This window comes from Rana temporaria, chromosome 1 (genome assembly GCF_905171775.1).
Source record: "Rana temporaria chromosome 1, aRanTem1.1, whole genome shotgun sequence".
NCBI classification, from domain to species: domain Eukaryota; kingdom Metazoa; phylum Chordata; class Amphibia; order Anura; family Ranidae; genus Rana; species Rana temporaria.
Window position 1 is genome coordinate 561,796,050 of NC_053489.1, and position 25,562 is coordinate 561,821,611.

The following is a 25,562-nucleotide window of genomic DNA, read 5'->3' on the forward strand; positions in this document are numbered from 1 at the left end:
ATAAGCTTTGGTATCACTTTAACCTCCCTGGCGGTATTCCCGAGTCTGGCTCGGGGTGAAATTTCAGTACTAATAGCGGTAACCCGATCCAGACTCGGGATCGCATCGCAGTGTCCAGGCAGAGTTACTTACCTTGTCCCCTAGATCCTGCGATGTCTCCCCACTGTGTGTGCAAGCTGTCTCCTCGCTCGATTCACACAGTGCCCGAGCACCGCCGAGCTCCGTTCCCTGCGACGTTACGACAGGGGCGGAGATCGGCGCTAAATAAAAAAAAGTAAAAAAACACAGTAAGCATACACTATACTGTAATCTTACAGATTACGGTACTGTATACAATAATTAAACATCCCCTCTGTCCCTAGTGGTCTGTCCAGTGTCCTGCATGCACTTTTATATTATAAATAAAAAAAATTCTGCCTGGAAACTGTAGATTGGCCATAGCAACCAAAACCTTTATGTCAAAAGTGGTTTTAGAGCAGCTAGAAAACAGCGATAATAAATTAGAATCACTTGCAGAATTGAGCGATAGCGATTTGTGGGGAAATTTGTCATCAAACACTGAAAGTAATGACAGCATCATTTCTGCAACTGAGCAAATTTCAGTGTTTTTGATTTGATTACATTATTGATGAATTTGTATTATTATTATATTATTATTTGTTAGAATTATTTATAGTTATTTATTATATTATAATTTATGATTTTGTGTTTCAAACGTTATCATACCCGAGATGTCTACTAGACTTTTGTTTGGTCAGATTTAAGTGAGTTATTCCTAAGAATTACAGGCCTAATCCTCAAAAGAGATGCGCCGGCATAAGCCGTCGTATCCCTGGTTCTAACTTTGGAACTGATCCACAGAATCAGTTTTCCAAAGTTAGGCAGAAGATCCGACATCTGTAAGGGACTTACACTGCCGGATCTTAGGATGCAGTACCGCATCCGCCGCTGGGGGCATTTCGAGTCGAAATGCCGCTTCTGGTATGCAAATTAGCACTTAGGGCGATCCACAAAGCTTTTCAGCTTCGTTTTTTCGCCGTAAGTTTAAGTTTGCAAGTGTAAAATTAGGGCTGCTTTTACAAAGTGTAAAGTTAGTAACACCTTGTAAAAGCAGATTCAAGCGACGGCATTTGGTATGCATTCCCGAGGGAGAACTCCACGGCAATTTGTAAAATCAAAACCGGCATGGGTTCCCCCCCAGGAGCATACCAGGCCCTTAGGTCTGGTATGGGTTGTAAGGAGCCCCCCCTACGCCGAAAAATCGACGTAGGGGGTCCCCCTACAATCCATACCAGACCCGTTTTCAAAGCACGCTACCCGGCCGGCCAGGAATGGGAGTGGGGACGAGCGAGCGCCCCCCCCCCTCCTGAGCCGTGCCAGGCCGCATGCCCTCAACATGGGGGGGTTGGGTGCTCTGGGGCAGGGGGGCGCACTGCGGGCCCCCCCCACCCCAGAGCACCCTGTCCCCATGTTGATGAGGACAGGACCTCTTCCCGACAACCCTTGCCGTTGGTTGTCGGGGTCTGCGGGCGGGGGCTTATCGGAATCTGGGAGTCCCCTTTAATAAGGGGGCCCCCAGATACCGGCCCCCCACCCTAAGTGAATGGATATGGGGTACATCGTACCCCTACCCATTCACCTGGAGGCAAAAAGTTAAAGTTATTAAACACACAACACAAGGGTTTTTAAAATAATTTATTAGTCTGCTCCGGAGGCCCCCCCTGTCTTCTTTATTAGCTCTAATACCAGGGGGGGCTTCTTCTTCCACTCTCCGGGGGTCTTCTCCGCTCTCCGGGGGGGGTTTCTTCTTCCGCTCTCCGGGGGGGGTCTTCTCCGCTCTCCGGGGGTCTTCTTCTATCTTCGCCGCTCTCCGCTGTTGACTCGACGCACCCCGGTTCTTCTGCAGCTGTCCGGTGCCTTCTTCTTCAGCGCTGGCTGCCTGCTATCTTCGTGTGTTAGCTCAATTACTAACAGGCAGCCAGCGCGGTCTTCTGTGACGTCATGTTCTTCTTCTCCCTTCTTCCGATGTTGACACGTCGCCTCTTCTCACTGCAATGATGGAAGCGCGCCTTGCATCCCATTTATATAGGCCACGTGGGTACCTACCGGAGCATGATGGGACGGTGAAGCCTATATAAATGGGATGCAAGGCGCGCTTCCATCATTGCAGTGAGAAGAGGCGACGTGTCAACATCGGAAGAAGGGAGAAGAAGAACATGACGTCACAGAAGACCGCGCTGGCTGCCTGTTAGTAATTGAGCTAACACACGAAGATAGCAGGCAGCCAGCGCTGAAGAAGAAGGCACCGGACAGCTGCAGAAGAACCGGGGTGCGCCGAGTCAACAGCGGAGAGCGGCGAAGATAGAAGAAGACCCCCGGAGAGCGGAGAAGACCCCCCCCGGAGAGCGGAAGAAGAAACCCCCCCCGGAGAGCGGAGAAGACCCCCGGAGAGTGGAAGAAGAAGCCCCCCCTGGTATTAGAGCTAATAAAGAAGACAGGGGGGGCCTCCGGAGCAGACTAATAAATTATTTTAAAAACCCTTGTGTTGTGTGTTTAATAACTTTAACTTTTTGCCTCCAGGTGAATGGGTAGGGGTACGATGTACCCCATATCCATTCACTTAGGGTGGGGGGCCGGGATCTGGGGGCCCCCTTATTAAAGGGGACTCCCAGATTCCGATAAGCCCCCGCCCGCAGACCCCGACAACCAACGGCAAGGGTTGTCAGGAAGAGGTCCTGTCCTCATCAACATGGGGACAGGGTGCTCTGGGGTGGGGGGGCCCGCAGTGCGTCCCCCTGCCCCAGAGCACCCAACCCCCCCATGTTGAGGGCATGCGGCCTGGCACGGCTCAGGAGGGGGGGCGCTCGCTCGTCCCCACTCCCATTCCTGGCCGGCCGGGTAGCGTGCTTTGGATACGGGTCTGGTATGGATTGTAGGGGGACCCCCTACGTCGATTTTTCGGCGTAGGGGGGGTCTCCTTACAACCCATACCAGACCTAAGGGCCTGGTATGCTCCTGGGGGGGGGAACCCATGCCGGTTTTTTCTTTGAAAATTGGCATGGAGTTCTCCCTCTCAGGAATGCATGCCGAGCGACGCTGACAATTTTTCTTTTTTCTTTTTGTTTTCCCGGCGCTTTTTTTTTTTTCACCCGTCGCAACTTTAGTGTCCCGTCGCAATCCACAAAGCCCGGCGTAAATTACGTTCGCGCGCTGCACGTCGGGAAAATTACATCACACGCATGCGCAGTACGGCCGGCGTGGGAGCGCGCCTCATTTAAATTTTAAACGCCCCCCGGAGAGGAGGACCGCCTTGCGACGGAGGCACTTAAGTTACACCGCTCAAAATTTCTAGGTAAGTGCTTTGTGGATCGGGCACTTAGGTAGAGATTTTGCGGCGGAGTAACTTAAATGTCAAAAGTTAAGTTACGCAGGGTTTTTGTGGATTTGGCCCTTCAGGCCTACAATATAAAACGCCAAATTTCCATGCAAAACAATTGTACTGCTTTCAGCACCTAAAATCTGAACGAATCATACCGCCAGTGAGGTTAAATAATCATTAACGGATGTAGCCAGTTTAAGCCAGAAAAGACAATAATCGTCAAGTTTGTGGATAGCAGCAAAAAAAAAAGAAAAGTGCACACAGCTCATCATTTTACAAGAGGAAAAAGGCATATTGAGGAATTCACTGTACATCAGAACACACTCTTCCCTGACTGAGGTTTTTGGAATTGCTAACAATTAGCTAGGCTTGATTCGTTTGGAAACCCCAGACAAGGCTGGGACTGAGGCTTGCTATCCTGTGAACATGTTAATCAATGACTGTTTATAAAACCCACCATAGACAGTTCTCGGTTTAGCAGGGACCAGACAAGATTTTAACCATGTATGGGCAGGTTGAATTTACCTAAGTGGATCAATATCCGATTTTTAGGATGGGATTATTGCCAGTGGCTAAAGCCGCTAGCAATAATCATTGTTTTTTTCCCGCAGGCATGGCTCCTGCGCTCAGCGCCAGGAGAACACAATAGCTCCATGATTCCCCCATTAATCTGTGGTTGCAGGAAAGAAAATCGTATCGTCTATGGCCTGCCTAAGACTGGTCATCCCTCATATCTGGTAAAAAAAAGTACCAAATCCAGTTACTATGTGGTGCACAAGCCACATAAAGTAAACCTTTCTTGATTCTCTTTCATTTGTGTCTAACACGCTCCCCATTCCAGACAGTGCAGCTCACAGTGGAATGGTTTCAGCAACAGAGGTAGTGTTGTCTCTATGGAGGGTGCGGACCACACCTGGGTGACACCCACCAGAGGGGTGATACCAGACCCCGACTTGCATTTCCCAGGGCAGCACCCGCATCATCCCTTACCACCTGTCATGCTAGAGAAGGCGCCTAGAAAGACCTCCCGTACCTCCCCCGCAGTCGGCCCGCCACACTCAGGGGCTGGTCAGTGTCCTGGCTCATCAATGCGGACAGCTGTGAGCAGGTTCTGATTAGCAGCAGCAGCCCTCACCACCACCAGAGGATCGTCCAGGAGCTGTCCTTTCCATCACCCCAGTCTGCTATGGTCTCCAGCATGGCTTCCATCCTGGATGGGACTGGGGACTACCGTCCTGAGCTTTTTATTCCCCCGCACCATGCCATGAGCATGCCCTGTGACTCCTCACTTCCTGGGATGGGCAAGAGCACACTGACACCATCCAAAAACCACGCCAGTCACTGCCCCCTATCTCCACTGTGTCAGACAAGTTCCACCACCCCCATCACCAACTCCATTATCACCACCAGCAGATCTCTGCCAATGTCAGTGGTAACTTCACCCTAATGATGAATGTCAGGGGGATCTCCTCCATGAACAACCTGTACAGCACCTACAAGGAAATTACTTGAATGGGGCAGAGCTTGTTCCCTTTGACAGATACCCCTGTAGGCAATGGCTTTGGCTCCATCCACTACAGCCAACAGAGTCTGCACAACTATGTACCACCTGGGCACAAAATGATGCTAAACACACACTGTCATGCTGGCAAGATGCTATTAGGAACCTCTCCAGGGGGCTGGCTACCCCACCATCTGCCATGATGTCTCACCTCAATGGGATGCACCACCCTGGCCACCTTTGGACAGTTGGGAGAGATCAACACCAAAGAAGTGGTGCAGAGAATCACAGCCGAACTCAAAAAGGTACAGCATCCCCCAGGCTATCTTCACTCAAAGAGTGCTGTGCCAGTCACAGGGAACCTTCTCAGACCTTCTAAGGAACCCCAAACCTTGAAGTAAACTGAAATCTGGCAGGGAGGCCTTCAGGAGAATGTGGAAGTGGCTGCAGGAGCCTGAATTTAAAAGAATTTCAGCTCTCAAGAGGGGTTTGGGGTGCACACGATGACCTTGCGCTGCCGGCCCAAAACTAGCCTGTCCACTGGGGGTGACACCATGTTTTACCGCACCAGGTGACAACAACCCTAGTGAGGCCACTGAACAGAGGCAGTGTTGTCAATCCAGAAAACAATGGGCAGAACTAGGTGTGGCCAAGTGCTGATTTAGGAGCTACAGGCTTGTGAATCAGCAGTGACAATACTGATAGCCATGCCCCCTGCAATCTTTTCTTCATCCAATTGTAGTGCAGCAGGCATAACCAACATGAAAGTTGCAACTCTGCTGTGAACTCTAGAGCAGTGCATCATTACTGCCACCCCATCATAAGGAAGCGGCACAAGGTGGTCTTTATTCTCAGGATCAACACGTATTTATGGGACATGGCAGGGAGACTAAGGGAAAACTGATGCACTAATAATTTATGGATGGCTTTAGTTCTACTTTCCAACAATCATACAATAAGACCACACCTCATCCATTCTCTTAGCCACAAGTTCAACAGGTCAAGGAAAATTGTGTTATTTCAATAGATATATATATATTTTGGTAAACCTCCTAGAACAACATAGTCAAAATACTAAGGCTATAACTAGCTAAATTCTGTCTGTAAAATATAGTTTTACTTTTCCAAAATACATTTATTAAAACGCTACAATAAGCAAGTGTAAGCAAGCTTTTTATAGTCTGGACCACTGCATTTTTTGTGTTGTGCTGTATATTACAATACATACTCTGGGTCTCTGCCATCAGTAAGCTGAACTACTGTATATATTAGATTCCCCAGACTGCTGAACTCTGTAAAGTGTTTTGTACATTTCTATGATTAGCATTTTGTTCTGTTAAGTGAACAGGCACACTCTTGGTGGCTTCAAACAAAAACAAAAGAGTTGAATTATCAGGCTTGCAGGAAACACGGGGCAGGCATGTAAAGGCTTATAGGACTGTCTCCCAGTACCTTATTTTCCCAGTCTCCGTGCTGCTGTAGAATAATATACTAGAGGCTATAAACAAGTTCAATGTAGGTATTTATGTCAGTTTCATAAAAAAAAAAAAAAAAGTGTAAACATTTTCTTTAATAAGCATATAACTGTACTTATTGGTGTTTTTTTTATATATGCCTGGAGCTCAGTTTTAGGATTTTTTTTTTAGAGTTGGGGGTGGCTGTGAAGGGATAAGCTAAAACTTAGGGTTAGAAGTTAGGTTGAGGGTAGGGGATTAAATTGAGATTCAGGGGTAGGGGTTATGAAAAGAATCAGGGTCAGGGGTTAGGTAGAGATTTAGAGTTGAGGTTAGGTTGAGAGTTATGGATAAGTTAAAATGTAGGGTCAGGCATTGGGCAGATTTAAGGATTAGGTTTAGGGTAAATTTATTAGATTTAGGTTTTAGGCTTATTAGTGTGCAACCAATTAAGAAAATTCTTGGTAAATGCACATCAGTGACAAAAATTCGAACAAGTATAATATAGGGTTTATTTACTGACGCTAGAGAGAGCAAAATTTTTCATAATTCTGCATTAGTCACCAATCAGCTTCCAGGTTTTATTGCTGAAGCTTAATTAAACAATCTGAGGTTAGAAGCTGATTGGTTTCTCTGCAGAATTGTGACTCATTTTGCCCTCTCTAGCTTTAGTAAGTAAACCCCTATAACTTATCTCATGCAAACATTCTTGAGTAAGACATTGGCAGAAAACTGATCGACGGGACTCTTTATATAAAGACTGGCAATAAGGAATATGTTTGAGGTTTTTTTTTTTTTTGGACCATCTTTCAAAACACATTTTCCAATTATTATTTTCCAAATGTGTAAAAGGTCAAATGAAACTTTGATATTTTGTGAAATCGATGGGCCGCTTTTAGTTAGCCTTGCAGCTATTATAAAAGCAATGTACAGAAAATTGAAGTTTTAAAAGGGACATTAAATGCTCTAAAAATGAACATAAATACATGTAAAACATTACAAATAAAAGGAATTATAATTAAAAGTGGTCAGTCTTAATAGCACAGATTTACATATGTTCTTTATCATACCATCTATCACTACTTGTGTATAATGCCGTGTACACACGACCATTTTTAATGGTCTAGAAAAAACAACGTTTTTTTCAACCCGATTATTGTTAAACCGGCCTTGCCTACACACGATCGTGAAAAAAAAAATGCTCTAGCAAAGCGCGGTGACGTACAACACGTACGACGGCACTATAAAGGGGAAGTTCCGTTCGGATGGCGCCACCCTTGGGGATACTTTTGCTTATTTTGTGTTATCTCCATTACGAATGCTAGTTTTACCAGAACGAGGGCGCTCTCGTCCCATAACTTGCTTCTGAGCATGCGCATTTTTTTTCACGTCGTCCACACACGACCATTTTTTACGATGTTAAAAACGACGTGAAAAATCAGAGCATGTTCTAAATTTTTAATGGCCATTTTTTACGTCGTGGAAAATGCTCTGGAGCCCACACATGATCGTTTTTAACGACATTAAAAAAAAAAAAAAAAAAAACGGTCGTGTGTACGCGGCATAAGACTATAGAAGTCCAGTTAAAAAAGTCCATTGTTATTTATACCATTTTAAACATAAAGGCAAATAAGGTGAGAATATGCCAAAAAAAATTATAAACATTTTAGAAAATACACATTTAAAATTGAGCATTTGGCTTTCTGCGGACTATTTTTTATAAATTGTTAGTAAGTAGAGACATTAATATGTATTCAACAGTTTGCACACTTACCATATATGAGTTCCTGGATTTTACTTTTGTGACATATAACGCCACTGGTCTCATTCAAATGAACGGGTATAGAGTATCACTTAAACCAGCAAAGACAAATATATTGTAAGCACAAAAAACATGCAAATAATAGACCAGCTAAAGACATTAATTACCGAGAATCAAACATTGCCATGAAGTGAGGGTATCGGACGTTCCCATCTTCGTCAAGGGGGGCTCTGTCAAGTAGCAGCTCAAAGTCTTCATCAGTAATCTCTACACCAAACCTGAAACAGAGGTTAGTACCAGTCAATCAAGTAGTTTGTTTGCCTCTCAGGGACCCACAATACCAGCAGCATATGGTTGCCATTAACTCTGTCACCACTCTGCCCCTTGCCATCAAGAATGGCCACGTGAATATCAGAGGTTAATCACGTTTTTCAGCAGTGAAAGAATTTCGAGCTCAGCACTTGCACATGGAGCCTGGGCTCTGGACGAGATACCGGCATAGAAAGCCATGTCGGATTGTCCTCTATAAGACTGTATTCATTAGGCTAAAACACTGTATTGCTTAAACAAGCTAACACTGCAAAGGGGCTTTTCAGCAGTCCCTGTTGGCTTGAAAAGGAAATTTACAAAAACATTGCTTTCCATACGAAACACAGAGTGAATCTAGAAAGTGCATTGTGAGGGCTCTTAAGAGGAATATCTGGAAAGTGCCAGTATTTGTTCAATGGCAACAAAGTGTTTTCATCCCTGGAGCACAATTTAGGCATAATCCCCAAAACACAGGCAAAAATCAGGATGTCTTAAGAAAATAATGATTAACAAGGCTTCATTCACTATGTGGAGACGGTGATAATGAACAGCTGACTTTTGGGGGAAGAAGGTTGTGGAGGGGATGGGAATTGCGGTAAGTTTCTTTCCTTGTGGCAAGGGTAAAGAATACTATGCCACAAGTAACTATTCAACTCATTTTGCAGACTGTTCATCACTTTGACAGATTTATGTAAATAAAAGAGACCTTGTAAAACTACAGAAGGATTCCCTGTCATGGCTTTAGACATAAATGTCTTTCTCAGGACAAAAATTGCCCAGTTTCTTAAAGGTTCTGTAAAGTTATGTATATCACAGTGATAGAAGCTCATTAGCATGTAAAAGGCATTTCGCTTAATTCTGATCTTGTACATACATGGTATATAGCCCGGCACAATAAAATATGGTAATAAACTTAATGCAATTATGGAAGCGCACACAGATCTTTAAAGGTTAGATGCATTAACCTCTAGAGTTCTGAAATGTATGAAATGAGAACAAGTGAAGTCCTGCAAACCCACAGGTCTAAAACATAAGATATGATGAATAGGTGAATGCGCAGTCATCTAAAAAAAAAAACTCATCCAAATCAAACAGCTTATTTCACATGGACACATGGACAGTCTTTTTATGCTTTCTAAAAAAAAATTATTTAATTTTGATGAAGTTAATATTTTTCCTCCCAGTTCTACATGAATACAAAGAGATCTAGATAGCGAGTAATTATCTCCAATATATGATTATAGCATGTGTATCTGTATATACAATTTATGCACGAGACATGTTATAGCTCACTTGTATATTGCATTTACAAAATGTCCAGGAAACAGTATTTTCCACTAATAAACTAGCCAAGTAACTCCAGAGTTTTGTAGAAAACAAAAGCAATGTAAAATTAATCCATATGCAAAAGGATCAAATCCTTATTAAAAAAAATCCCAGGCCACTACCATTTTTATGTCTCTCTCTTTAACAAGAAGGAAACCAATATAAAAGTGTGTGGGGACAGTATATACAGGCATACCCCACTTTTAAGTACACAATGGGGTCATTCTGCAAAGAAACCAATGAGCTTCTAACCCCAGCTTGTTCAATTAAGCCTGGTAATAAAACCTAGAAGCTCATTGGTTTCTATGCAGATGTGAGCCCGATTTTGCACTATCCAGCGATATTAAATAAACTCCATTGTGTACTTAAAAGTGGCATATTCCAATAAACTTAACAAAGTGTCCATCTTATTTTTCACTACACATTAGGCCTCATGCACACTGGACGTTTTTGGACGTTTTTACAGCAGCTGTTTTTGGCAGTAGATGTTTTTTTCTACAGTCAATAAACTCTCCATCATGTTATCCTATGTGTCAATGCACACATAGGCTGTTATCAGCAGTTTTGAGCAGTGACGTTTTTGAGCAGTAAAAAAAAAAAAAAAAAAACTAGTGGGTTCTGAGAGAGGTTTTTCAGCTGTAAAAACGCTCTAACGCTGATAAACGCTGATAAACGTCAATAAACGCTGATAAACGCAAAAATAAACGTCACTCACCAGCGTTTTTTAACATTTTGATCTATTGAAAAAAAAATTCAACCAAAAAACGCTAAAAAACGCTAACGCGGAGAAACGCAAAAATACGCTATTGAAAAAACTTTGAAAAAAGCTGAAAAGAGTTGAAAAAATCACTGGCATTTTTATATCATTATTTTAACGTCCAGTGTGCATTAAGAATAAGACAAGAATGGGCAGTACTATGTGCAAAAGTGCAATAACCCATAGTAACCTCTTACAAAACAAAAAGTGATACCACACCTTCCCACTTATATATAATTTATATAATTCTTAAGGGATGCATTGAGGACATATACTTACCTTAAGCCCTGGTTCACACTGATGCTACTTTGAAATCATGCTACTTTACTTGAAGTAGCGCGATTTCAAAGTAGCAAGGTCAGCGCGATTTCAGGTGCTACTTGATAGACATTTGTGTGGCTTCATACACAGATGTCTATAGAAATCGCACCTGAAATCGGCAAAAGTAGTGCACTACTTTTGAAAATTGGTGCGGTGCCGCAAAATCGGTGTCGCACCGATTGGAACAGTGCCATTGCCGCCAATAGGCTGCGACTTGTCATGCGATTTGATCTCTCAAATCGCATGACAAATCGCTCCAATGTGAACCTAGGCTAAGGCTTGGTTCACACTGATGAGATTTCAGATGCGACTTGGACAATGACAATAGAAATAATGTTGATTCCAATGGTGCCCATTCACACCAATGCAGCACAGCTGCATTAAAATGTTGTGCTACTTTGGTGTGATTTACAGTTCGATGTGGCCGCATAGAATATGCAAACTACACCCAAAGGGGTTGATTTACTAAAATTTACTAAAGGCAAATAGATTGTGCCCTTTCCAAAGTGCAGTTGCTGCAAAGCTTAGCAAAAGAGCAGAAGCTCTGCTGACTTCCATCATCAAATCATGTGCAAGCAAAAATGCGTTGTTGCTTTTTTTTCCCTTGCTCATGATTGGGTATTCTTTGCAAAGTAAAACTTTACCTAATTTACTAAATTCTAGTGCAACTGCACTTTGCAAAGTGACCCATGTGGCAGCTACAATTTCTTGATCCATTTTGGGAGAGCAATAGGAATACTGGTCATTGAGTAACATTGTCCAGAAATAGGCCATAGAACAGAGACTTATGCCCCATACACACGATTGGAAATTCCACCAGAAAAAGTCTGATGTGAGCTTTTGAAAGGAAATTCCGACCGTGTGTATGCTCCATCGGACTTTTGCTGTTGGAATTTTCAATCGTCTGTAGCAATTCTGACGCGCAAAATTCCGACGCATGCTCAGAAACAATTCGACGCATGCTCGGAAGCATTGAACTTAATTTTCTCGGCTCGTCGTAGTGTTGTACGTCACTGCGTTCTTGACAGACGAAAGTTTAGAGAACTTTTGTGTGACCGTGTGTATGCAAGCCAAGCTTGAGCGGAATTCCGTCGGAAAAACCATCCAAGTTTTTTCCCCCGGAAAATACGATTGTGTGTAGGGGGCAGTAGGGAAGGAAACAGTGCCCTGATGGTTTGTTATTTGCCAGATAGTCCGCCATTGTGAATGTATCACTTACAGATGGAAAACAACAAGTACTTCAATTATGTCTATTGCCGGCTGCTAATAGATCACAATGACATGGTAAACTCGGATAATTGTGCACATATATAGAAATATTATGTTGTCACTGGCAGGCATATATAGATACTTTATATAGAACAATCACAAGACAAACATGGTCACAAGACCATTAGATGAATCACTGAGTTGGGAAAAGTGTCATTCTCCCACAGGCATTATCCCTATTGTCTATGGGTAGCCAAGGTGTTCCTGTACACTGGTGGCATGGGACAGTTGGATTAGAAAACCAGTCAGACACGTTCTTAACATATCACTGGCTTTATTTTGAATGACCAAAGCATCCTTATAAAAGTTTCATTTTTATGCCAGTTATCCACAATCTAACAATAGCCGTTATGCATGAGAGCTGAATGGGAGACAGCGATGGAATATTGAGACAATGGTAGGATTAGGACACAATAGTGGGAAGCTGGGCGACGGAGGTTGTGAGACAGTGAAGAGGAAGGCAGAGGAGCAGCGGGGGAAGATGATGGGGGGTGGAAATGCTCAGAAATATCTTTGTTATGTGGACATATAAGTCTCATAAGATATCCAGTGGAAGATGACATGTATCTACAACCCCTCTCCTACAATAGACACTGTCAGCTCTGCATAAAACATCCTAATCCTTCCTGGTTATAGACGGACTTATTCCTATAGCATAGAACCAGCAGCAATCTTAGGCCTCGTACACACGATAGGTTAACCAGAGGACAACGGTCTGAAGGACCGTTTTCATTGGTCAAAACCGATCGTGTGTGGGCCCCATAGATTTTTTAACCATCGGTAAAAAAAAGCCAACTTGCTTTAAATTTAACCTATGGATTCCTAACCGATAGGTCAAAACCGATCGTTAGTAGGCACAACCATCGGTTAAAAATCCACGCATGCTCAGAATCAAGTCGACGCATGCTTGGAAGCATTGAACTTCATTTTTTTCAGCACGTCGTTGTGTTTTACATCACTGCGTTCTGACAGGATCGGTTATTTAACCAATGGTGTGTGGGCGCGACGGACCATCAGTCAGCTTCATAACTTAACCTAGGACAACGGTCCTTCAGACCGTTCTCATCGGATGGACTGATCGTGTGTATGAGGATTTACTGTACTTAAATAAAAGCCTTTTTTTCTCGAGCAAAATAAATCCTGATTCAGCTTTCTAGAGTAGACATTCAAGATTTCTTTTGAAGGCAAAAAAAGTGTTTTTCTAATGACTTGGGTAGTCTAATTAGAGAATCAGAGAAGGGAACTTGAAATAACATTTTCAATCTGATTTAAAGGAGAAGTATGGCCAAAGCTTTTTTGGGCAGACAGTGGAACGTTGGATTGCGAGTAACGCGGTTAACGAGCGTTTCGCAAAACGAGCACTGTATTTTTAAAAATCCTGACTCGGTTTGCGAGCGTTGTCTGGCAAAACAAGCAGGATTCAAGCCACAGTGGTGTGCAGTACCGCGTTTGGCCTGAGGTGGGGGGGCGCCGGAGGCGATCAGTGCCGGTCGGAGCCACTCGGAAATGCTCAGAAAGACTTGGAAATAATCCGTTCCAGAGGTTTGCCGAGGTCAGCCGAGCTGTCCTCTGGCCTTTCCGTGTGTTTCCGAGGCTCGCCAGCGCCCCGAAGTCAATGCGGAACAAATTATTTTCGTTTCCATTGACTTTAATGGGGAAACTCGCTTTGATATGCGAGTACTTTGGATTACGAGCATTCTTCGGGAACAGATTATGCTCGTAATCCGAGGTTCCACTGTACTTCTCTTCTGGGTCACAGGAGTGTACTTATTTCTTGGTGACCTCCTACAGTTTTTTTCACTCCCAACTAGCTTGGGTGTGGGGTTGCTTAGGGTCAAAACCCAAGTTTGTCTGAACGTTAACTGTTGTTTTTTTTAAGAGGTAAGAATGTTAACTATCTTTGCTGGGCCAATGAGCTATGGGCTGGAGATTCCCTGCCCCACAACTGACATACCCAAAGGGATAGATCAGTGAGACACAAGCATCCTCACCCCTTTGTATACATAGCAGGAGCCCAGCAATGACAGCTAGCTTCCAGGTTTAGATAGATCAGCTCTACTCCCAACCAATATATTGGCTGATAATCAATTTGTGTAACATCACATTACAGATATGTAATGGACCTGATTTATTAAAATGTGCTTAAGTGAATGCTATAAAATCATGTGGAAGACAACATTTAGTAAATCTGTCCAAAGGATCCAAACTTGGCTAAAAGAACCATTGCACCATTATTGATACCGGTATCAGTATCGTTGTCGATACTAAGCATTTGCATGAGTGCTTGTAATCGTAAAAATGCTCCGATACTAAAACCGATACCTTTGGGATTTCAGTCCCCTCCGATAAGACTTTGTTTAGCGGTTCAGGTGCGATTTAGATGCAAATTGTCAAAAGTGTATGACAGTGGAAATCGCACCTAAACTGTACTCAAAATCGCACTGGACTAATTTTAAAAATGTGCTGCGGCCGGCCTGGACATATGTGAACCGGCTGCAGAGAAAAGGTTGCAGGTTCACATTATGCGAATAAGGTGCAGTTCAAAACGCATCAAATTCATATATATATATATATATATATATATATATACACACACACACACACATCTATATCTATATCTATATAGATATATATACATACATATACACAGTTGTGTTCATAAGTTTACATACCCTGACACAAAGGGGTTTGGATGGCTATTAAAGGTAACCATCCTCACCTGTGATCTGTTTGCTTGTAATTAGCGTGTGTGTATAAAAGGTCAATGAGTTTCTGGACTCCTGACAGACCCTTGCATCTTTCATCCATTGCTGCACTGATGTTTCTGGATTCTGAGTCACGGGGAAAGCAAAAAAATTGTCAAAGGATCTGCAGGAAAAGGTAGTTGAACTGTATAATACAGGAAAGGGATATAAAAGGATATCCAAGGAATTAATAATGCCAATCAGAAGTGTTCAAACTCTATTCAAGAAGCGGAAAATTAGGGGTTCTGTTGAAACCAAACCATGGTCAGGTAGACCAACTAAAATTTCAGCCACAACTGACAGGAAAATTGTTCGGGATGCAAAGAAAAGACCACAAATAACTTCAGGTGAAATACAGGATTCTCTTAAAACATGTGGTGTGGCTGTTTCAAGATGCACAATAAGAAGGCACTTGAAGAAAGATGGGCTGCATGGTCAAGTCGCCAGACGAAAGCCATTACTACGCAAATGTAACAAAGTATCCTGCTTACAATACGCCAAACAGCACAGAGACAAGCCTCAAACCTTCTGGCACTTAGTCATTGGGCGTGATTAGACCAAAATTGATCTTTTTGGCCACAACCATAAACACTACATTTGGAGAGGAGTCAACAAGGCCTATGATGAAAGGTACATCATTCCTACTGTGAAACACGGAGGTGAATCGCTGATGTTTTGGGGATGTGCGAGCTACAAAGGCACAGGAAATTTGGTCAAAATTGATGGCAAGATGTATGCAGTATGTGATCAAAAAATACTTAGCATTCATCAGCCAGGAAGCTGTGAATGGGACGTACTTGGACATTCCAACATGACTGATCCAATACACAAGGGCAAGTCGACTTGTCATTGGTTACGGCAGAATAAAGTGAAGGTTCCGGAGTGGTCATCTCAGTCTCCTGACCTCACTATCATTGAGCCACTCTGGGGAGATCTCAAACGTGCAGTTCATGTAAGACAGCCCAAGAATTTACAGGAATTGGAGGCTTTTATCCAATAGGAATGGGAAGCTTTACCATCTGAGAAGATACAGAGACTCATCTACAAACAACTTCAAGCTGTCATTGATGCTAAAGGAGGCAATACATGGCATTTAGAACTGGGGTATGTAAACTTTTGATCAGGGTCATTTGGGTAGTTTCTGTTGTCATTATGATTTGAAAAAGAGTAAACACAGTTGATTGATAATAAATGGATTCAACCAAACACTAACCACGAGTGAAAGTTTTTATGTTATCATTCATATTCTCTGAAAAATGGCTAAGAAATCATAAATTCTGCCATGGTATGTAAACTTATGAGCACAACTGTATATATAAACTGTCACATGACACTAAAAATAGGTATCAGTAATTGGTATCGGCGAGTACTTGAGAAGAAGTATCAGTACTCATACTGAGTCTTAAACTGGTATCGGTGCATCCTTAACTGAAAGGTTATGATTCTTGATGTCATTTATTAACCATTTCACCCATCAGCATGCAAGATGCACACCAAATACATTGTGGTGAATTCAAACATGAAAAACCTTCAATGATTTTTCACTCTTAAAGCAGAACTACACTCCATCTGAGCACTATAAGCCATTTAATTCATTTTTAACCTTCCTGGCGGTGTTCCCGAGACTGACTCGGGGTTAGATTTTCCTGCTACGATCCGTAACCCCGAGTCAGTCTCGGGCTTGCCTCGCTAGATCCACAGGCACTTTTTACTTACCTTGTCCCTGGATCCAGCGATGCCACCGCGCTGTGTGAGCGAGCGGGACCTCGCTCGATTCACATAGTGCCTCCGTGTGACGCCGATCTCCGTTCCCTGCGACGTTACGACGCACGGGGACGGAGAACGGCGCCAAATTCAAAAACGTAAACAAACACATTACATACAGTATACTGTAATCTTATAGATTACAGTACTGTATGTAAAAAAAACACACCCCCCCTGTCCTGTGTCCTGCATGTCATTTTATATAATAAAAACCTTTTTTTCTCCCTGCAAACTGTAGATTGTTCATAGCAACCAAAAGTGTCCCTTTATGTCAAAAATAGTTTTAGATCAGCTAAAAAACAGCGATAATAAATTATAATCACTTGCAGAATTGTGCGATAGCGATTTGTGGGGAAATTCGTCATAAAAAAAAAAAAATAATGACAGCAACAATTCTGCAACTGAGCAAATTTCAGTGATTTTAATTTGATTACATTATTGAATAATTTTTATTATAATTATATTATTATTTGTTATAATTATTTATAATTATTTATTATATTATAATTTATAATTTTGTTTTTAAAAAAATGTCATACCCGGGATGCCTATTAGAATCTTGTTTGGTCAGATTTAAGTGAGTTATTTCTAAAAATTACAGGCCTACAATATAAAACGCCAAATTTCCTTGCAAATAATGGTACCGCTTTCAGCATGTTTTTTCGGAAAGAATCATACCGCCAGGGAGGTTAATACTCAAAGCAAACTCACCCATCTCTCCATACTTTAATTTGCTGCAAAATCATCTAAGAAAACATCCCTTTATGACTGTGGCCATCTTGAGCAAGGGCAGATGATTCATTTAGCATTTACTTCCTGGAATCCTTCTGCCCTTAGCTTAAGCATGCAGACAGGAGGGTTGTGCTTCCAGACTTCTGGAAGGTATGACAACATTTGCCTCGACCTGGAAACCAGGAAGTAACTGATAAATTGTAGGGGAAAAATAGTTGTTTAAAATAAGTAAATATGATATACCTTCCTTTCTATTAAAGGATTAAAAAGAGTCCTTGCTGATTGAGAAAGTGAAGTTCTGCTTTAATTGTTATATACTGTATAAGGATTATATAATTTTGCATCTGGTGTAGAAAAGCTGTATAACTAACAGTGAAACTCTGAGGCCTCGTACACACGACCGAGGAACTCGTCGGGCGAAACACATCGTTTTCCTCGTCAAGTTCCTTGTTAGGCTTGTCGAGGAACTCGACAAGCTTGCTTTGCGTACACACTGTCAGGACAAAATCTCCTCGTTCTCAAACGCGGTGACGTACAACACATACAATGGCAGGGGAAGTTCGATTCCACTGGCACAACTCTTGGGGCTGCTTTTGCTAATCTCATGTGTTTGCGTGTTAAGTAAAAGTTTGGTAAGAGACGATTTGCACTTTTCAGTCTGTTACAGCTTGAAAAATGTGTTATCTCCATTACAAATGCTACTTTTACTCCCGTCTCATACTTTAATCTGAGCAAGCGTGGGTTTCTTAGCATACACACGCTCAAGTTTCTCATCGAAAACCAGCCCGACGAGGAACTTGATGAGCAAATTCAGATTACCGTCGAGGAAAAAGAGAATTTGCTTTTTTTTTTGCTCATCGAGTTCCTCGACAGTTTCCTCTATGAAAAACGTACACACGACCGGTTTCCTCGGCAAAAAAGCTCTCCCACCAAGTTTCTTGATGAATTCTGCCGAGGAAACTGGTCGTGTGTACGAGGCCTCACAATGCCAGAACTTAAAAAAAACATGGGATCTTGGCTCTGAGGCACTCATTCTCCTCTGTCTTTTTCTCACTAATATAGCACTACCCCCGAAGGAGCTGCTGGTTTGATTTGGGTGGCACGTTACCTCTATCTTCCTGCCGTCTAGGGTACTGGATGAGAGCTGTGATAAAGTCAATGTCCACACGAACAGGTGTCTTTTCTGTGCTTTTATTGCCCAACTGGGTAAAAATGGTAAATAGTAGAAAGGTGAAGGGATAGAAGAAATGGAAGGTGACAGATTCAGATGTAACTGGGTATGGAAACAGTCCTGCTTCCAACGACAACTTTCTTCGACACTCTAGCCAGAGAGGGTATAGCGCATCTGGATAGGCCTCTCTCACCAGCCTAGCAGCCAGGATGTCACTCGGAACTTTAGGGTGAAGTCTCTGCCACAGACCCTCCTAAAGGTGGAGATAGTTTCGGTCCAAAATCCTTCTAAACTGGATTCAGCACCCTGATCTCCTTCAAACAGCTTTAGTTAAGTCAGGAACTGATAGGCGACCATCGTCCAGCCTCTCAGATATGAAGTGTCCTTCGATGAGCAGATAGGCCTCTCCTGAAACACCAGCCTCGTGCTCGGTATCCCCCAGACAGGTTCTCTATCGATCGGCTTCCTCCCACGGGACGGACAGCCCAGGACCACTTGCAAATGGCAGACTCAGTCTACCTACTGAGTCTAAGAGATAGATTAATGCTCCAGACCAACGTGGTCCCAGAGCCAGGAACACTGCAACACACACACCCCGGCCAGGAGGGCCACACACGGGGGTGGTGGGTTGACTTCCCAGATGGATGGTGGCACTGCGACGACCCTAACCAATGGCGTCTGCCCCCTAAATACCCCTCCCCAGCATGCACAGCGAGACGATCAACCCTCCTGATTGGCTGACGAGGAGAAGTATCCACACAACCCTGATTCCACTGATGCCACCTACCGTCTGGGGGGCCTGAAGTCCCCAGACAGCAGCATGGGCACACAGTACAGCCAGAGCTGAAACAGAGGCCTTAAATTTAGCCGAATAAACATGGTCAGAGGCAACTAACTCTCTGACCCCCCCTAAATTTACAGCAGCACCTGCTATGAAAGTAGCCAGGCGCTACACTCATAACTAATAAATTCCTAGCAGCTCAAGTTTACAAAATGTCTGAATTTTCTGGCCCCCCAGACGGTAGGTGGCAGCAGTGGAATCAGGGTCGGCAAACTTGGCACACATGTAGCCCCACTCTTCCTCTACAAGTGTGCAAAGTTTGTTGTCTGGGGGACCTACGGACGGGGAGCACCGATTTTTCAAAGCCGGGCACCCCTTCCATAGACTCCCGTGTTAAACGTCAGTCTAGTCATGGACACAGTGAGGCATGGGCACAGTAAGGCATGGGCACAGTGAGGCATGCACATGGACACAGAGAGGCACAGTGAGGCATGCACATGGACACAGTAAGGCAAAGTGAGGCACAGTGAGACATGCAGATGGACACCCTAGGCTTATACTCGAGTCAATACGTTATCCCCGTTTTTTGTGATAAAATTAGGTGCCTCGGCTTATATTCGGGTCGGCTTATACTCGAGTATATATGGTAAGCTTTGACAATAAAACCTGGAAGCTGATTGGTTTCTATGCAAGGCTGCACCAGATTTTTTACTCTTCAGTTTTAGTAAATCAACCCCAATGAGCTTGCGGAAAGTAGGTGGACATGTAATCACATATAATCCGACAAAACAGAAAGAGAAACAACTGAATTATACATGAATTATAATGTATTTGGAATATTCCGTTTTAATGTACCTACCTGCTTTCTATTGCAGCTCGAAATTCCTGCTGACTAATTACATTTCTGCTGTATTTATCAATTTTTCTGGGAAAAAAGGGAGAAGTATGTCAGTAATATATATCCAAATAATTTCATACTTTTTTTAATGCAAGAAAACATGTTTTTAGTTTTGAAATGGACAAGAAGTAACAACACCACTGCTAACAAAGACATGCACCCAGCCAAATCAACAGATAAGACAAGGGAGTCAATTCACTAACAGTTACCACATGCGATAACACAGTCACGTGACTAATTTGCATAAATTATTGCATGTGTTAAATGAATGTACAATTCACAGAAAAAAAATGATTACGCGGTATTTAACGCAAAATGAAAAATGTCGCAAAAAAACATGCGGTAAGCTGTTAAGTCCAATTCACAAATGAAACAGAAAGTAAAAAAAAAAATGCAATATTTATCACCAGGGTTTTGTTGGCAGGATCACGTGCGATATTGCTTAGATGCAGCGTGGGGGTCCGTCACCCCACCCCCCCACCCCCCCGCAATAGCTTGCCTTGACAGAATTTCTTAAAAGGGTTTTTTAACCCACATTATTTACTTTATATAATCCACTCATTCTTCTAATGATATGTTCCCCTGTGTGTGTGTTGTATAAAAAAAATGTATATACCTTATTTTTGAACGCTGATCAGCGGTCACGTGACCTGCCACCTCTCTCCTCTCCCCATCTGACAGATGCAGTGGGAGGGGCCGAGATTCCCCCCACTGATGTCAGTCTTCAGGGGAGGAGGAGAAAAGAGCCAGCAGGTCACGTGATCTCCGATCAGCGCTCACAAATAAGGTATATACATTTTTTTTATACAACACACACAGGGGGACATATCATTGGGAAACCGAGTGGATTATTTAAAGTAAATAATGTTATTTCAGCAGCAGGAGGGGGGGGAGCCAGCCCTGACACAGGAGCTGACAGGCAGGGAGGGGGGAGAGGACAGAGGAGAGCTTTAGGCTATTGCCTCGTACACACGACCGAGAATCTCATTGTTGTTTTTCTCGAAGAGGTTCTTGTCAGGCTTGACGAGAATCTTGTCAAGCTTTCCTTGCATACACACTGTCAAGACAACACGTACGACGGCACTATAAAGGGGAAGTTTGATTCCACTGGCTCCACCCTTGGGGCTGCTTTTGCTAATCTCATGTTACTGTATTGTTTTATGTAAGCGCTGATCATAATAATTACATTATACAAGCAGCTCAGAGCTGCTCAGAGCTGGTGAGCATTTAAATCTCTGCTTCAAACCAAATGTGGAGACTGTGGAGTGGTTATGTGGCACACTCAGTTGATGGTTTGCATGACAATGGTGGCCCCATGCTCAGCGTGTGTAACAGCTCTGGTGTTATACTTCATATTCCCATCGCACACATTCCTGGATCCGCACTTGGGTTTGGGTGTTTGTAGCAACAACCAGCTGGATACTGGTACACGTTACAGTATAAATATTTGCCAGCACACCATGAAACAACGTAAATAGCGTCCAAACGGATGTTTTATTGCATGATCACAACACCATGTTGTGATCATGCAATAAAACATCCGTTTGGACGCTATTTATGTAGTTCCATGGTGTGCTGGCAAATATTTCTACTGCACCCCAGGCGTCACTCCAATCAAGAACAGGAGTTTGTGGGTTCTCTACATCATATCACTTAAACATAAGGAAATGCATTAGGCCACTAAGGGAGCAGGTATAAAATACCTCAACCCTTAGCATAGAAAAGATAAAGTGAACATGTTCAGAAACTTAGGGCACAGGCCCACAAATAAGTAACAACTTATGTCAAGCACGTAGTAAATGGGGTTTGTGATAGAAAACTAATAGTTGCGTAAGAGAGGCATATAGCTCAGCTAAATTTGAGAGTATATGTTCCTTTAAGACATTCCACAGCAACAGGCATTAACACAACAGTCAGTCCCAAGCAGTATGTTAATCTCTAGCAAGCCAGAATTATATGCAACGAATGTTAGAGGCAATATATGTAGCAGGTTTTTCTAAGGCACTACAGATGGAACAAATGCTACTTATCCGTTTTGCAAGGCTTGAAGTTAACAGCAAAGGATTCCGTAGTGTAGGGTGTCAGCAAGGAAGATCTTTCAAGGTGTCCCCAGCAATGACGGCCTGGATGTAGAAAGGGTGGTGGTAGAATGTCCATGAAGTTGCAACCAGGTTTGTTGTCCAGTATGGAAGCTATGGTGCCAGGATTGTAGCGTGACCGATACGGCTGACAATAATAGAACGGTGTGTGTAATACACACCATTCTGTTTATAGTTGTGAGGCATGTGTGCTGAATGCAGTGTTGATTGCATTCGGCACTTCCGTGTTCCAAGCTGGATCGCACGCGGCGCCGGGCGATGACGTGACACCGGCACCCACCACCACTGTGATGTCAGTAATGTATCCACTCCCTAGTAGCAACAGTGACAGGTGCAGCTGCAGATGCCTCACTCACCTGACGGTGGGGCACACTGAATGGGAGTTATTTAGGATCCGAATCCTTCATGTTGTACAGTGTGTGTAAGAGCATAGTGGGCCACACCCAACTCGGGGACCGCCCGGCACACATTGTACCAGGAAGGATATGCCACTGGATAGAAAAGGGAATGTAAAACCCTCTGGCAGTTGTTTTTTCTGCCATATGTGTCCCATTGGGGAGATTTCCCTTTACTTCCTGTTCTGTAGACACACATAGAAGTGAGAAATTTGTGAAATCCCCTCTGAGGCAATTGTCATTAGAACATAAGTCTACATTAAAGATTTTTCCACTATTCTGGTAACTCTAAATTTTGGTATTTTTACTCACTGTTTATCCAAGTGCCAATGGACACCAGGACAAATAGAGAGCAAGGACATGGACAGCTAAAAAAAAAAACCTGACAAGGGTTCTAACCTCTCACCAGTCTATCCAGTCTATTCAAAACAAAGAAAGTTTCCGCTTTAGATACATTTTAAACATAATAAAATGGTGTGGTTTTCCTCCGGTTACTCCGGTTTCCTCCTTCACTCCAAAGACATGCTGGTAGGTTAATTGACTCCTGTCTATATTGACCCATGTATGCGTATGTATGAATGTGAGTTAGGGACCTTAGATTGTAAGCTCCTTGAGAACAGGGACTGATGGGAATGTACAATATACATATGTAAAGCGCTGGGTAAATTAGCGCTATATAAGTACCTGTAATAAATATGGTATATATAGTATAATTGATCTGCTGTAAAAAAATGAAACTTACTCAAATGTTGCAAGTAGTGCCAAGAAATCTGACTGAAAGAGGTTAGCCAGCCTGGCCTCCACTGTTGTCAGAGTAGACCCAGGGCTAATGGCACCTTCCCGATGAAACCTGGAGACAATAGACAACATTTTAAAAATGGTAGAACTTCAATCACAAAAGACAACAACATTTGTGACATTTCTTGAAATTCACTGCTAACCAGCTGCTTTTATCATGTTACTGTTGTACACGTTGTATAACTGACATGTACACTATTGTCCTCATTTCAAAAACTACCCACCAATACTGTATGGAACCAGGGAGCTTCACAGTTAAAGAGGGTATAAACCTTGTTTATACTGGCAGTTGGGGGATGGTTAAAATAGGCAATTAAGCCCCAGTTCTACTACCCTCTAACCCCACCTCAGCCCCAGAAGATATACCTCTTAAATGACCAGGCCATTTTTTGCGATACAGCACTGCGTTATTTTAACTGACAATTGTACGGTCGTGCTACACTGTACCCAAATAAAATGTATGTCCTTTTTTCCCACAAATAGAGCTTTCTTTTTTGCTGGTACTTAATCACCTCTGCAATTTTTATTTTTTGCGCTATAAACAACAAAAGACCGACAATTTTGAAAAAAAAATGTTTTACATTCTGCTATAAAACATATCCAATAAAAAATTGTAAAAAATCTCTTCAAAAAATTTAGGTCAGTATGAATTCGGCTACATATTTTTGGTCAAAAAATACCAATAAGCGTATATTGATTGGTTTGCAAAAAAGTTATTGCGTCTACAAACTATGGGATAGATATATGGAATTTTTTTTAGTTTTTTTTGTACTAGGCAGCGATCAGCGAACATTGCGGCAGACGAATCTGACACTAAGTGACACTTTTTGGGGACCAGTGACACTAATACACCGAAAAAAATGCACTGTCACTGTAATCACGTTGTCCTGTCAGCCAGGTAACTTGCGATTACAGCGATCAGTGCTATAAAAATGCACTGATTACTGTAAAAATTATACTGGCAGTGAAGGGGTTAACCACTAGGTGATGCTGCAGGGGATAAGTGTTTCCTAGGGAGTGATTCTTACTGTTAGGAGGCGTGGCTCAGTGACAGTGTCACTAGGCAGAATAGGGGAATGCCTTGTTTGTTGTTCTGCGCTTACCGAACGCAATCATGGGCCGCACGGCAACATCGAGTTCCCGGGACCCACGGCCGCACTCAGGAGGCACGCGGCAGGCACGCGCCCCCCTGGCGGCGCATGTGCGCCCGCTGGGTGGCAGATTTAAAGGGACATACAGGTACGCCCATTTGCCTGCCCGTGCCATTCTGTCAACGTATTTAGTAAGGCGGCGGTCCTTAAGTGGTTAAAAGGACTGTAATGCTAACTTTTTTTTTATTAAAATAACACACATGTCATACTTACCTGCTCCGTGCAATAGTATTGCACATTGCAGCCCCAAACCTCCTCTTCTGGGTCCCCCCACTGGTGCTCCAGGCTCCAGTTCTTCTCTGAGTGCTCCCATAGCAAGCTGCTTTCTATAGGGTCACTTGTGCAGGCTCTATCCTGACCTGGGCTGTTTATGTCTATAGACACACACAGTGTGGCTCAGCCCTTCCCCCTCATCACTGTATTTGACTGACAGCAGCAAGAGCCAATGGCTCTCAGTAAAGCCCATGAATGCAAAAAGGGAGAGCGGGGACAGTGCTTCATTGAGAGTGGTGGTGTCAGGTAAGTGTTGGGGGTGGGGATTCTTCTATATTTGTCAGTGTATATCAGTGTAGCTGACACGACAGCAGACAGCCTTATCACAGGAACAAGAGCTCCCATTCAAATTTTTCCCCTGTATTCCTGTTCTAGATTTTCCTTCACTTTCAGTCCCAATGACAGTGGTTACCAGGACACATAAAGTGCAACTCCAAGGGTGGGGGAAGACGATAATAAAAACCGGAGATAGGTTTAGACCCCCTTACCAGTCTAGACAAACTATCTGGCTTTAAATACACTTTAAATATTTAAGCCGGCCACCGATAGTTCAGCTGAATATCAATCCAGGTCTGGCCGTTCCTGCTCAACAGAAGTCAATCTCCCGCCTGGTTTCTGTCAATTGGGGTGGTTGGAAAACTCTTCTCTATGGCCTCGTACACACGACCGTTTTCCTCG

At 43.2% G+C, this 25,562-nt stretch overlaps 1 protein-coding gene across 1 annotated transcript in view; it reads right to left on the bottom strand.

Annotated features, from left to right (window-relative positions):
* The window catches only part of LOC120921611 (EF-hand calcium-binding domain-containing protein 6-like), a 164,748-nt gene that overhangs the window by 68,130 nt on the left and 71,056 nt on the right, over positions 1-25,562 (bottom strand). The window contains exons 11-13 of the mRNA XM_040334121.1: positions 23,405-23,512; positions 20,130-20,195; positions 8,264-8,374 (exon numbers count right to left, since the gene is read on the bottom strand). Of these exons, the coding sequence (XP_040190055.1) occupies positions 8,264-8,374; positions 20,130-20,195; positions 23,405-23,512 (285 nt within the window). The remainder of the gene's footprint in view (positions 1-8,263; positions 8,375-20,129; positions 20,196-23,404; positions 23,513-25,562) is intronic.